Raw genomic sequence first — 13355 nt, forward strand, 5'->3', positions numbered from 1 at the left:
GAGGACACAGGTTTAAGGTGCTGGGGGGTAGGTACAGAGGAGATGTCAGGGGTAAGTTTTTCACTCAGAGGGTGGTGGGTGAGTGGAATCGGCTGACGTCGGTGGTGGTGGAGGCAAACTCGTTGGGGTCTTTTAAGAGACTTCTGGATGAGTACATGGGATTTAATGGGATTGAGGGCTATAGATAGGCCTAGAGGTGGGGATGTGATCGGCGCAACTTGTGGGCCGAAGGGCCTGTTTGTGCTGTGGCTTTCTATGTTCTATGTCCTACTGTCACTGTCGGGTGGCTTGAGGGGCAGATCCAGACGGAGACAGGTTTGGGCCTAGCAATGTGCTTTGTCAAAAGGGACCAGGTTGTAATTAGTTGGAGGTTAATAGATCTCAAAATACGAGGTTCAACATCCCCTCCCTATCTCCTTTCCCATTTAAAACCAGATTGCAAAACTTTGTGTCTGTGATTATCAGCCCTAACACCTTGCATGCAAAATTTGTGTAAGCTGTGGACAATAGCCAAAATTCATGCAGTATTGTTCTCTGTTGCCTTAAGAATCAGGATGGCAGGACCATTAGTGTGTGTTCCTCTGGAGCCTGTTAAGGTGCATCACCACTTTCAGTTTCAGCATAAGTGCAATTGCTGGAAGTTGCAGTGCCTCTGTGGCAGCGAACATTCTGTTTGCTGCTATTGTGAAAGGAAAATCTGGACCATATTAAGTTCATATTAAAACATCAAGGAATTATAGAACGCTTTTTAAAAGACAAAATTGTACCCGCCTCTACCACTACCTCTGGCAGCTTGTTCCAGACATTCACCACCCTCTGTGTGAGAACATTGCCCCCCTGGACCCTTTTGTATCTCTCACCTTAAACCTATGCCCTCTAGTTTTAGACTCCCCTACCTTTGGGAAAAGATATTGATTATCTAGCTGATCTGTGCCTCTCATTATCTGATAGACTTCTATAAGATCATCTCTCAGCCTTCTACGCTCCAGAGAAAAAAGTCCCAGTCTATCCAGCCTTTCCTTATAACTGAAACCATCAAGTCCCGGAAGCATCTTAGTAAACATTTCCTGCATTCTTTCTAGTTTAATAATATCCTTTCTATAATAGGGTGACCAGAACTGTACACAGTATTCCAAGTGTGGCCTTACAATGTCTTGTACAACTTCAACAAGACGTCCCAACTCCTGTATTCAATGTTCTGACCAATGAAACCAAGCATGCTGAACTTAGGGAGGCATAGTGGCACAGTGGTTAGCACTGCTACCTCACAGCACCAGGGACCCGGGTTCAATTCCTGGCTTGGGTCACTTCTGTGTGGAATTTGCACATTCTCCCTGTGTCTGTGTGGGTTTCCCCCGGGTGCTTGGTTTCCTCCCACAATCCAAAGATTGTGCGGGTTAGGTGGATTGGCTGTGTTAAATTGCCCCTTAGTGTCAGGGGGACTAGCTGCACTAAATGCATGGTGTTATGGGGTTAGGGCCTGACTGGGATCGTGGTCGGTGCAGACTTGATGGATCAAATGGCCTCCTTCGGCACTGTAGAATTCCATATCTCTTGAGAATAACAGACTTCAAATTTTCATTGCAATCTTTGGTAGTTGTATAGTAATATTAAATAACAATGAGCTTTTTTGTTTTAAAGTATTGTTTTAGTAAAAAAGCTTTTGACTTATTTGCTTTGGGGGGAGGTTAGATTCTGTAAAATGGGGATGTTGAATTTCTAGGCTGCCCTGTGTTCAAAGATAGCATTTACAAGTTATAGCAAAAGAAAGATCAACCATTTTATTTTATTTACTGCCTTGATGTCTCTGGATTTCAATGCAAAGAAATTCTTGTATTTGTAGATATCAAAATGAGTTTTAACTTTACCCCTATTGCTTTGAGTTTGTTCTATTTTCCTTCATTGCAAATGTGAATTGGTTGAAGATTGTGGGATTATCTGTGTTTGTTCCATTTTCAAATTTATGTGTACAATTTGCATGAAGATATATTTGATGATTGGATATCTTATATTTAATATTTGTAATGAGTCAGTGTTTGTTTTGTATGTGTTGCTGCTGGTGAACACACAAATTTCTGTACTAACCGTCATAATTACTCAACAGGTAAATTAGTAAGAAGGTAACATGGAACAGCAGCTTTTCTCAACTTCTCTGTTAAGTGGCATCAGCAATTCTACGCCTTCTGTGGATCCAGCTCTCTTATATAGCCATTGGTCTGTGTTTGCTGATGATACTGTACCTCCAGTTACTTTTCATGATGGCCCTAAACAGAGGTAAAGTATTTCACTGAAGTCCGCAGGGACCACTGAGTTTCAAGTCAGTTTAGATGGTGTTAGAACAAAGAACAATACAGCACAGGAACAGGCCCTTCGGCCCTCCAAGCCCGCGCCGCTCCCTGGTCCAAACTAGACCATTCTTTTGTATCCCTCCATTCCCACTCCGTTCATATGGCTGTCTAAATAAGTCTTAAACGTTCCCAGTGTGTCCGCCTCCACCACCTTGCCTGGCAGCGCATTCCAGGCCCCCACCACCCTCTGTGTAAAATATGTCCTTCTGATATCTGTGTTAAACCTCCCCCCCTTCACCTTGAACCTATGACCCCTCGTGAACGTCACCACCGACCTGGGGAAAAGCTTCCCACCGTTCACCGTATCTATGCCTTTCATAATTTTATACACCTCTATTAAGTCTCCCTTCATCCTCCGTCTTTCCAGGGAGAACAATCCCAGTTTACCCAATCTCTCCTCATAACTAAGTCCCTCCATACCAGGTAACATCCTGTTGTGATGTGAAGTGCATTCTCGCTAGGATCAATGCAGTTCCAATGTACAGTATCATAATATATCACATTTGGAGTTTAGGTGGAAAGTGTCCTTGAATGATTTAAAAAATGATGGGGACTGTGTTATGTTACACCGCTGTAGTAGGGATGTTCTTCTGAGTTGGGGTCTGAAGCATTTGGCTTGGTGGACTAGTTTGCTGTATATGTAGTGATCCTCGGGTTAAATCATCACCAGTCAGCTCTCCCTGTCAAAGGGAAGGGCGCCCTGTGGTCATCTGCAACTATGACAACTTTAAAGTAAAGTAAAGTTTATTTATTAGTCACAAATAGGCTTACATTAACACTGCAATGAAGTTACTGTGAAAATCCCCTAGTCATCACACTCTGGTGCCTGTTCAGGTATACTGAGGGAGAATTTAGCATGGCCAATTCATCTAACCTGCACATCTTTGGACTGTGGGAGGAAACCGGAACACCCGTTGGAAACCCAAGTAGACACGGGGAGAACGTGCAGACTCCGCACAGACAGTGACCCGAGCCGGGAATCGAACCCGGGTCCCTGGCATTGTGAGGCAGCAGCGGTTGCCACTGTGCCTTTACATATAACTGTAATATACCTGACCTAGGAAAGCTAGATACAGACAGCATTCCTAACATTGATGAGCACAAATGGGAACTGGGAAGTGCAATGAATTGGATGCTGGCCTTTCTGAAACATGAGTTGAAATCAATCCCACTTATAAGCAGATTAATTGTTAATTCATCTTCCCTTTAGTATGATTTTACTGTATGTAAAGTGGCTTTCACTTTGCTTACATTGTTTTGAAACGCAGTACGTGTTATTTCTTTGTGAAATGCTTTGAAATGTTTGAGTTGTAATAATGGGCCTTTTAAATGAGGGTTTTTTTATTTTGATTTGATTTATTATTGTCACATGTATTAACATACAGTGAAAAGTATTGTTTCTTGCACGCTATACAGACAAGCATACCGTTCATAGAGAAGGAAGTGAGAGTGCAGAATGTAGTGTTATAGTCATAGCCAGGGTGTAGAGAAAGATCAACTTAATGCAAGGTAAGTCCATTCAAAAGTCTGACAGCAGCAGGGAAGAAGCTGTCTTTGAGTCGGTTGGTACGTGACCTCAGACTTTTGTATCTTTTTCCCGAAGGAAGAAGGTGGAAGAGAATATGTCCGGGGTGTGTGGGGTCCTTAATTATGCTGGCTGCTTTGCCGAGGCAGCGGGAAGTGTAGACAGAGTCAATGGAAGGGAGGCTGGTTAGCGTGATGGATTGGGCTATATTCACGACCTTTTGTAGTTCCTTGCGGTCTTGGGCAGAGCAGGAGCCATTCCAAGCTGTGATACAACCAGAAAGAATGCTTTCATCTGTAAAAGTTAGTGAGAGTCATAGCTAACATGCCAAATTTCCTTAGTCTTCTGAGAAACTAGAGGCATTGGTGGGCTTTTTTAGAGTCATAGAGGTTTACAGCATGGAAACAGGCTCTTCAGCCCTACTTGTCCATGCCGCACTTTTCTTTTAAACCCCTAAGCTATTTCCAATTGCCTGTATTTGGCCCATATCCCTCTATACCCATCTACCCATGCACCTATAGTGTCGGTATGGGGGGACCAGGACAGGTTGTTGGTGATCTGGACACCTAAAAACTTGAAGCTCTCGACCCTTTCTACTTCATCCCCATTGATGTAGACAGGTGCATTATTATGTCGTTTTTCACTAAAGAGATGGTCATAGTTAAGAATCCCGGTATCATACTTCTGATTTTTGAACTCTCTGATAATGCACTAAAAATGAATTGGTAACATATTGTGCATAACTCTTCTTAAATTACTACAATTATTCCTCTATTTTCCAGTGAAGGCTTTGACAAGGTACCACATGGTAGGTTAAATCTCACAGGATCCAGGGTGAAGTAGCCAAATGGATACAAAATTGGCTTGATGACAGAAGACAGAGGGTGGTCGTAGAGGGTTACATAGAACATAGAACAGTACAGCAAAGAACAGGCCCTTCGGCCCACGATGTTGTGTCGAGCTTTATCTGAAACCAAGATCAAGCTATCCCACTCCCTATCATCCTGGTGTGCTCAGTGTGCCTATCCAATAACCGCTTAAATGTTCCTAAAGTGTCTGACTCCACTATCACTGCAGGCAGTCCATTCCACACCCCAACCACTCTCTGCATAAAGAACCTACCTCTGATATCCTTCCTATATCTCCCACCACGAACCCTATAGTTATGCCCCCTTGTAATAGCTCCATCCACCCGAGGAAATAGTCTTTGAACGTTCACTCTATCTATCCCCTTCACCATTTTATAAACCTCTATTAAGTCTCCCCTCAGCCTCCTCCGCTCCAGAGAGAACAGCCCTAGCTCCCTCAACCTTTCCTCATAAGACCTACCCTCCAAACCAGGCAGCATCCTGGTAAATCTCCTCTGCACTCTTTCCAGCGCTTCCACATCCTTCTTATAGTGAGGTGACCAGAACTGCACACAATATTCCAAATGTGGTCTCACCAAGGTCCTGTACAGTTGCAGCATAACCCCACGGCTCTTAAACTCCAACCCCCGTTAATAAAAGCTAACACACTATAGGCCTTCTTCACAGCTCTATCCACTTGAGTGGCAACCTTTAGAGATCTGTGGATATGGACCCCAAGATCTCTCTGTTCCTCCACAGTCTTCAGAACCCTACCTTTGACCCTGTAATCCACATTTAAATTAGTCCTACCAAAATGAATCACCTCACATTTATCAGGATTAAACTCCATTTGCCATTTTTCAGCCCAGCTTTGCATCCTATCTATGTCTCTTTGCAGCCTACAACAGCCCTCCACCTCATCCACTACTACACCAATCTTGGTGTCATCAGCAAATTTACTGATCCACCCTTCAGCCCCCTCCTCTAAGTCATTAATAAAATCACAAAGAGCAGAGGACCAAGCACTGATCCCTGTGGCACTCCGCTAGCAACCTGCCTCCAATCCGTTGTTTTTCAAACTGGAGACCTGTGACCGGCGGTGTACCTCGGGGATCGGTGCTGGGTCCACTGTTATTTGTCATTTATATTAATGATTTGGATAGGAATTTAATAGGCATGGTTAGTAAGTTTGCAGATGGCACCAAGATTGGTGGCATAGTGGACAGTGAAGAAGGTTATCTTGGATTGCAAAGGGATCTTGATCAATTGGGCTAGTGGGCTGACGAATGGCAGATGGAGTTTAATTTAGATAAATGTGAGGTGATGCATTTTGGTCAATCGAACCAGAGCAGGACTTACTCAGTTAATGGTAGGGCGTTGGGGAGAGGTATAGAACAAAGAGATCTAAGGGTACAGGTTCATAGCTTCTTGAAAGTGGGGTCACAGGTGGACAGAGTGGTGAAGAAGGCATTTGGCATGCTTGGTTTCATTGGTCAAAAGATTGAATACAGGAGTTGGAATGCTTTTTGAAGTTGTACAAGACATTGGTAAGGCCACACTTGGAAGACTGTGTACAGTTCTGGTCACCCTACTATAGAAAGGATATTATTAAACTAGAAAGAGTGCAGAAAAGATTTACTGGGGTGCTACCGGGACTTTATGGTTTGAGTTATAAGGAGAGGCTGGATAAACTGGGACTTTTTTCTCTGGAGCATAGGAGGCTTAGGGGTTATCTTAGAGGTCTATAAAGTAATGAGGGGCATAGATCAGCTAGATAGTCAATATCTTTTCCCAAAGGTAGGGGAGTCTAAAACTAGAGGGCATAGGTTTAAGGTGAGAGGGGAGAGATACAAGAGTGTCCAGAGTGCCCCACTACAAGGGTGGTGAGTGTCTGGAACAAGCTGTCAGAGGTAGTAGTAGAGGTGGGTACAATTTTGTCTTTTAAAAAGCGTTTAGATAGTTACATGCGTAAGATGGGTATAGAGGGATATGGGCCAAACATGGGCAATTGGGACTAGCTTAAGGGTTGAAAAAAGGGGCGGCATGGACACGTTGGGCTGAAGGGCCTGTTTCCATGTTGTAAACCTCTATGACTCTTATTTTCTCCTGATTGACTTTTATTTTTTCCTGATTTTTACGTTTTGCGAATCCAAAACTAAATCCCAAAGCATTAACTTAGAACATATATATCCAGTTCTGGAGGATAACAGTGAATTTGTATAGAGCATTGAAATGGCCCTACAAGAGGGACAAATGTACAGCCATACGATACTGCAGCTGAGAGTATTGTGTGCAGTTTTGATATCCTTGTCTGAGGAAGGATGTCCTTGCTATAGAGGGAGTACAACGAAGGTTTACCAGGCTGATTCCTGGAATGGCAGGCCTGTCATATGAGGAGTGACTAAATTGGTTAGGATTATATTCACTGGAGTTTAGAAGAGTGAGAGGGGATCTCATAGAAACTTATAAAATTCTAACAGGGTTAGACAGGGTAGATTCAGAAAGGATGTTCCCAATGGTGGGGGAGACCAGAACTTGGGGTCATAGTTTGAGAATAAGGGGTAAACCTTTTAGAATTGAGATGAGGAGAAATTTCTTCACCCAGAGGGTGGTGAATGTGTGGAATTCACTACCACAGAATGTAGTTGAGGCCAAAATGCTCTGTGATTTCAAGAAGAAATTAGATATAGCTCTTGGGGCTAAAGGGATCAAGGGATATGAGAGGAAGGAAGGAATTCAATGATCAGCCATGATCAAAATCAATGGCGGAGCAGGCTCGAAGGGTCGAATGGCCTACTGCTGCTTATAGTTTCTATGTTTCTAAGGGACATCCTTGTTGTGACATTATACAGAGAAGGCCAACTAGACTGACAGTGAGATTGGACATCTAAGTTACAATGGGAGATCAAAGAAGCTGGATTAACAAATTAAAAGTTGTAGATAAAATGGACCCAAGTAAATAATTTGACATAGTGACACATGCTAACTCTTGGTACATGCTTGAGCTCAAAAGATGAATAGTTTAGAAATAACTTCACAAACAGGGTAGCGAAGTCATGAAACACCTTGTCCAGCTTGACCATGAGGTTGCATAAGAACAACAAGAACAAAGAACAATACAGCACAGGAACAGGCCCTTCGGCCCTCCAAGCCCGCGCCGCTCCCCGATCCAGGATTGAATCCTGAATCCAGGATCCCCGCCCAATTTTCCAGCCTATCTACATCCTAATGTCCTATCCACCGAGCTGTCCCTCACAGCTACGATGCTTTGTTCATCACAACCTATTAACTCACCCCCACCCCCCCATTCCAGACCATGTGATCTCCAGGGTGAGGCGAAAACCCAGAGTGAAAACCCCAGGGCCAATATGGGGGGAAAAAAAATCTGGGAAATTCCTCTCCGACCCCCTGTGGCGATTGAAACGAGTCCAGGAGATCACACTGGCCCTGATCAGAAAATGCTTCCCAACCCTATTCATTTCCACTTCTGCTTTACGAACACCATCTGAATTCCCTGCCCCCGAGACAGGTTCCCAACTATCCGCAGTCTCGCTCTGTACTGGCACCAGCAAGATGATCATAGAATGAAGCCTTGAAATGAGAAACAAAGAACAATTAGCCCGCGCCGCTCCCTGGTCCAAACTAGACCACTCTTTTGTATCCCTCCATTCCCACTCCGTTCATATAGCTGTCTAGATAAGTCTTAAATGTTCCCAGTGTGTCCGCCTCCACCACCTTGCCCGGCAACACATTCCAGGCCCCCACGACCCTCTGTGTAAAATATGTCCTTCTGATATCTGTGTTAAACCTCCCCCCCTTCACCTTGAACCTATGACCCCTCGTGAACGTCACCACCGACCCGGGGAAAAGCTTCCCACCGTTCACCCTATCTATGCCTTTCATAATTTTATACACCTCTATTAAGTCTCCCCTCATCCTCCGTCTTTCCAAGGAGAACAACCCCAGTTTCCCCAATCTCTCCTCATAACCAAGCCCCTCCATACCAGGCAACATCCTGGTAAACCTCCTCTGTACTCTCTCCAAATCCTCCACGTCCTTCTGGTAGTGTGGCGACCAGAACTGGACGCAATATTCCAAATGCGGCCGAACCAACGTTCTATACATCTGCAACATCAGACCCCAACTTTTATCCTCTATGCCCCGTCCTATAAAGGCAAGCATGCCATAGTCTCAACAAATTCATGAAGTTGCTAGACTGATTTTGGCAAAGGAAAGTATTCAGTAATTTAAGAAATAATTGTGTTTATTTTTAAGCTTGAGCACAGGAGAGATGGACAGTAACAGTCTTTTCCAATTCTATATATTTCTATGTTGCAGAAGTATCTTTTTTTCAAAAATAAAAACTGCAAATGTAAGGCCGTGACATAAGAACTAGGAGCAGGAGTAGGCCATCTGGCCCCTCGAGCCTGCTCTGCCATTCAATAAGATCATGGCTGATCTTTTCGTGGATTCAGCTCCACTTACCCGCCCGCTCGCCCATAACCTTTAATTCCTTTACTGTTCAAAAATTTATCCATCCTTGCCTTAAAACCATTCAATGAGGTAGCCTCAACTGCTTCACTGGGCAGGGAATTCCACAGATTCACAATCCTTTGTGTGAAGAAGTTCCTCCTCAACTTGGTCCTAAATCTGCTCCCCCTTATTTTGAGGCCATGTCCCCAAGTTCTAGTTTCACCCGCCAGTGGAAACAACTTCCCTGCTTCTATTCCCTTCATAATCTTATATGTTTCTATAAGATCTCCTAGATAGTCTCAGTGTTTCTTTAAATACAAAATTCTAGGCTGGGGATAGAAATGTGATTTTTAAAATATGCAGATTAATATATTATATCTTCTTATTTCAGGGCCCAGTTTAGCTTATCAGATCCTGGAAATACACCTGATTTATTTGGGTTGGTCTCCAACATACTAGATGAACCTGACAAACCAGAATCAGTTTCAAATTGGTGAGTCAAATTTTACTATAGATTTATGGATGCACGTGAAATTTAGGCTGCAGCTACTGCATTTAGGTTTGAAGTTTATGTTATGCATTTGAAAATGGTAGTATTTTTAGGCTACAGTTATACTGCATTTGGTGTGACCTCAAATGGTCACCTGGACTGGATCTTATCAGTGCAGCCTTAGTGTACTTAGTAGATTCCTTAGTCATATGGCCAATTTTGTGTTGAAGTGCACATAATTTCCATGGATTGGTGTAATGAGATTCACTGTCGCTGGAAGCCCCTCCCTAACAGCACTGTGGATGTACCTACAACACATGGACTGCAGCGATTCGAGAAGGTGGCTCACCATCACCTTGTCAAGATCAATTAGAGGTGGGCAACAAATGCGAGCCTTGCAGAGGTGTGCACAAGTGAATATAAAATAAAATTCTGTATCCTTAATGACATGATCTTAAAACTCCTGTTATGGTGGCAAGCTATGTTGCTGTAGGACCTTGCCTTTGTTGCTGTAAAATGATTTTAATAGTAATCAGATTCACCTGATAATCTTTATATGTGCAAGATATATTACGGGATGGTGATGTAATGTTACTAAGACCAGTAATCCAGAGGCTCTGACTTAATGCTCCAGAGAAACGAGTTCAAACCATACAATGGCAGATGCTAGAATTTAATTTTAAAAAAAATCAAATCTAGTTTAAAAAAAGTAATCTCCATAACAGTGATCATGAAACTAGTGGATTTTTGTAGGAATCCATCTGGTTCACTAATGTCTTTCAGAGAAGGAATTCTGTCATTCTTCCCAACCAGTAGCAATGTGGTTGACCACGCCAACTGAATCCTCTTCCTTCCACTCAATGTTCCTCTCCAGTCCTGAGCAAATGTCCTGGAGCCAGACAGGCAATGTGACCTTCTGGATTCTCGCACTGCAGAGAACAGTGCCAATACCCCCACTACCACTACATTCCCTTTTGCTCCCCCGCAATTGAATGGCTCCCTTTGCATGGTCGGTCAGCTCATCCATCCTCCAGCCTCTACTCTCATCCAAACAAGCTGAAAGAACCTCACAACTGGTGGACAAAAGCAAAGGCTGAGGCTCCTGCCCTCTGGGTTCCCTTACCTGCTTTGCATGCAGTCACATTCTCCTGTTCCTGACCACTGACCAAATCAGAAGATCTTGTCCTTAGAGCTATGACAATCTCGTGCCACAAAGTATCCAAGTAACTTTCCCTCTCTCTGATGTGTCACAGTGTCTGCATTTCAGCCTCCAACTCATTGGGTGGAATTTTACGAGAATGATTCTAAGTATCCAGCTAGTGTGAAGAAGGGAGAGTTGTTGATCTGTGTTTTTGGGCGGGTTTTCATGCCCAATCCTGTGCACATAGAGTCATAGAGGTTTACAGCATGGAAACAGGCCCTTTGGCCCAACTTGTCTATGCCGCCCTTAAGCTAATTCCAATTGCCCACATTTGGCCCATATACCCATCGTACCCATGTAACTATCTAAATGCTTTTTAAAAGATAAAATTGTACCCGCCTCTACTACTACCTCTGGCAGCTTGTTCCAGACACTCACCACCCTCTGTGTGAAAAAATTGCCCTTCTGGACACTTTTGTATCTCTCCCCTCTCACCTATGCCCTCTAGTTTTAGACTCCCCCACCTTTGGGAAAAGATATTGACTATCTACCTTGTCTATGCCCCTCATTATTTTATAGACCTCTATGAGGTCACCCCTCAGTCTCCTACGCTCCAAAGAAAAAAGTCCCAGTCTATTCAGCCTCTCCTTATAACTCAATCCATCAAGTCCCGGTAGCATCCCAGTAAATCTTTTCTGCACTCTTTCTAGTTTAATAATATCCTTTCTATAATAGGGTGACCAGAATTGCACACAGTATTCCAAGTGTGGCCCTACCAATGTCTTGTACAGCTTCAACAAGATGTCCCAACTCCTGTATTCAATGTTCATATTGCATAGAAAAATGGTCTAGACCATTTCTAGCTGCTACAGGCAGTGGGTTTGGCTTAATTCACCAGCTAGCCTGCAGAGGGAGCTATTGCACATGTGCCTACCTCTGATTTTTTTGCACATGCACAATAGTAGCACAGACGTTTGACAGAGCTGTCAGTCCCCTGCTGCTGCCAGCAGCCTGAACACCGCCCTCGGAATCACGGGGGTCCACAGCCAATCACAGGCCCCAGTGCAGCCCCCATTTGTCCACAGGCAGAGTGCACAGCGGCACCCCTCCCTCCCCGATTGGGCTGCCCCATGTAAGCCTCCCTCATTGGTCCCACCCTGACAGGTAATACCGAGCTGCCAAAATGCCAAGCTGACACTGCTCAAGGGGCACCCTCCCTTGCCCTCAGCCTTCCCGGGGGACCTCAATGGTTTCCGGATTGAACGCCGGGCTCACTAAAGACATGTAAATGAACATTATAAACATTTAAATAATATATTCAGTCTCTTGCCCATTTCCGTGAGAGGCCGACCTCGCCGGAAATCTGGCTCTTGTAAGATTGTGAGAACCGAGAAATCGGGCGTGATCCTAATTTCTCAGCTCTTGTGCAATTTTACCAGTTTACTCCATCATCGATGGGTGAGGTGAACCAGTAAAATTCTGCCCACTGACTCTGAACTGAAGCTCTTCTAATCGCAAACACTTATTGCAGACATGTTTGTCCTGGATCACACTGGCATCCAGATTCTCCTAAATGCTGCAGCTGTGACACATTGCCTGACCTGCCATCCTTAATGTGTCGTTGTTAACTACTTAAATTATATTATTGAATTAATTATTTTACTTTTTAAAATGTACTTATTAGCCTTACCACCAGTTTGCATTCTTTTTAAATCTTAGGAATAGAATAGACCTTAGCCACTTACCAGATACTCCCTATACAGCTAGCTTCTACCCCCTAGTGGAGCAACAACCAATTCCTATAGGGTGAAAAATTTATAGAAGGCAAAAGCAAAGGAGCACCTGCTTCCCCTTCTCATCTAACCCCCGTACTCACCCAACACCAGCAATTCTTTCAAAGTCAATCTGAGATGTCTGTTGATATATCCTTCTCAAACTAAGGAGTTAGCTGACCCCAGTTATAAAAAACTGGTTTAAGCTGTTTTCCTTAATTAGCTAACTTCAGCTGCTTTTCCAGAAAAGCCCTGAAACCCTGTTTCATCATATAGAATTTGTACAGTGTAGAAGGAGGCCATTCAGCCCATTGAGCCTGCACTGACAACAATCCCACCCAGACCTCATCCCCATAACCCCACATATTTACCCTACTAATCCCCCTGACACTTAAGGGCAATTGAGCATGGCCAATCAACGTAACCCGCACATTTTTGGACTGAGGAATTTAGACAGTAGATTTCAATTAAATACTAAATACAAACAAAATTAGATTATTACAAAGAAATGAATACTCCCTTACTCATCCAAACTGCCAGCAATCATTAAAAGTTGGGCTTTTAATAAACATTTATGAGATGCAAACGTGGCTCCCGACGGAGATCAGCCGGAGAGTTGAGCTGCTGCCATCAAAATTGGGAAAACAAAATTCGTACCTGATTTCCCAATGGTGAAAAACTGACTTTTCCCATTACCCCAGATCTTGTGCCCCTCCCTGCCATGAATCTTGCCACGAGTGGGAGTGGAAAATTCTGCC

At 43.8% G+C, this 13355-nt stretch overlaps 1 protein-coding gene across 3 annotated transcripts in view; it reads left to right on the forward strand.

The window, feature by feature from the left end:
- The window catches only part of LOC144505339 (meiosis-specific coiled-coil domain-containing protein MEIOC-like), a 94084-nt gene that overhangs the window by 49137 nt on the left and 31592 nt on the right, over nt 1-13355 (forward strand). For all 3 annotated transcript variants that reach the window (XM_078231462.1, XM_078231477.1, XM_078231470.1), the window contains 2 exons: nt 2105-2274; nt 9586-9687. In XM_078231462.1, the coding sequence (XP_078087588.1) occupies nt 2126-2274; nt 9586-9687 (251 nt within the window). In that variant the 5' untranslated portion in view covers nt 2105-2125. The remainder of the gene's footprint in view (nt 1-2104; nt 2275-9585; nt 9688-13355) is intronic.

Source organism: Mustelus asterias, chromosome 2 (assembly GCF_964213995.1).
Source record: "Mustelus asterias chromosome 2, sMusAst1.hap1.1, whole genome shotgun sequence".
NCBI lineage: Eukaryota > Metazoa > Chordata > Chondrichthyes > Carcharhiniformes > Triakidae > Mustelus > Mustelus asterias.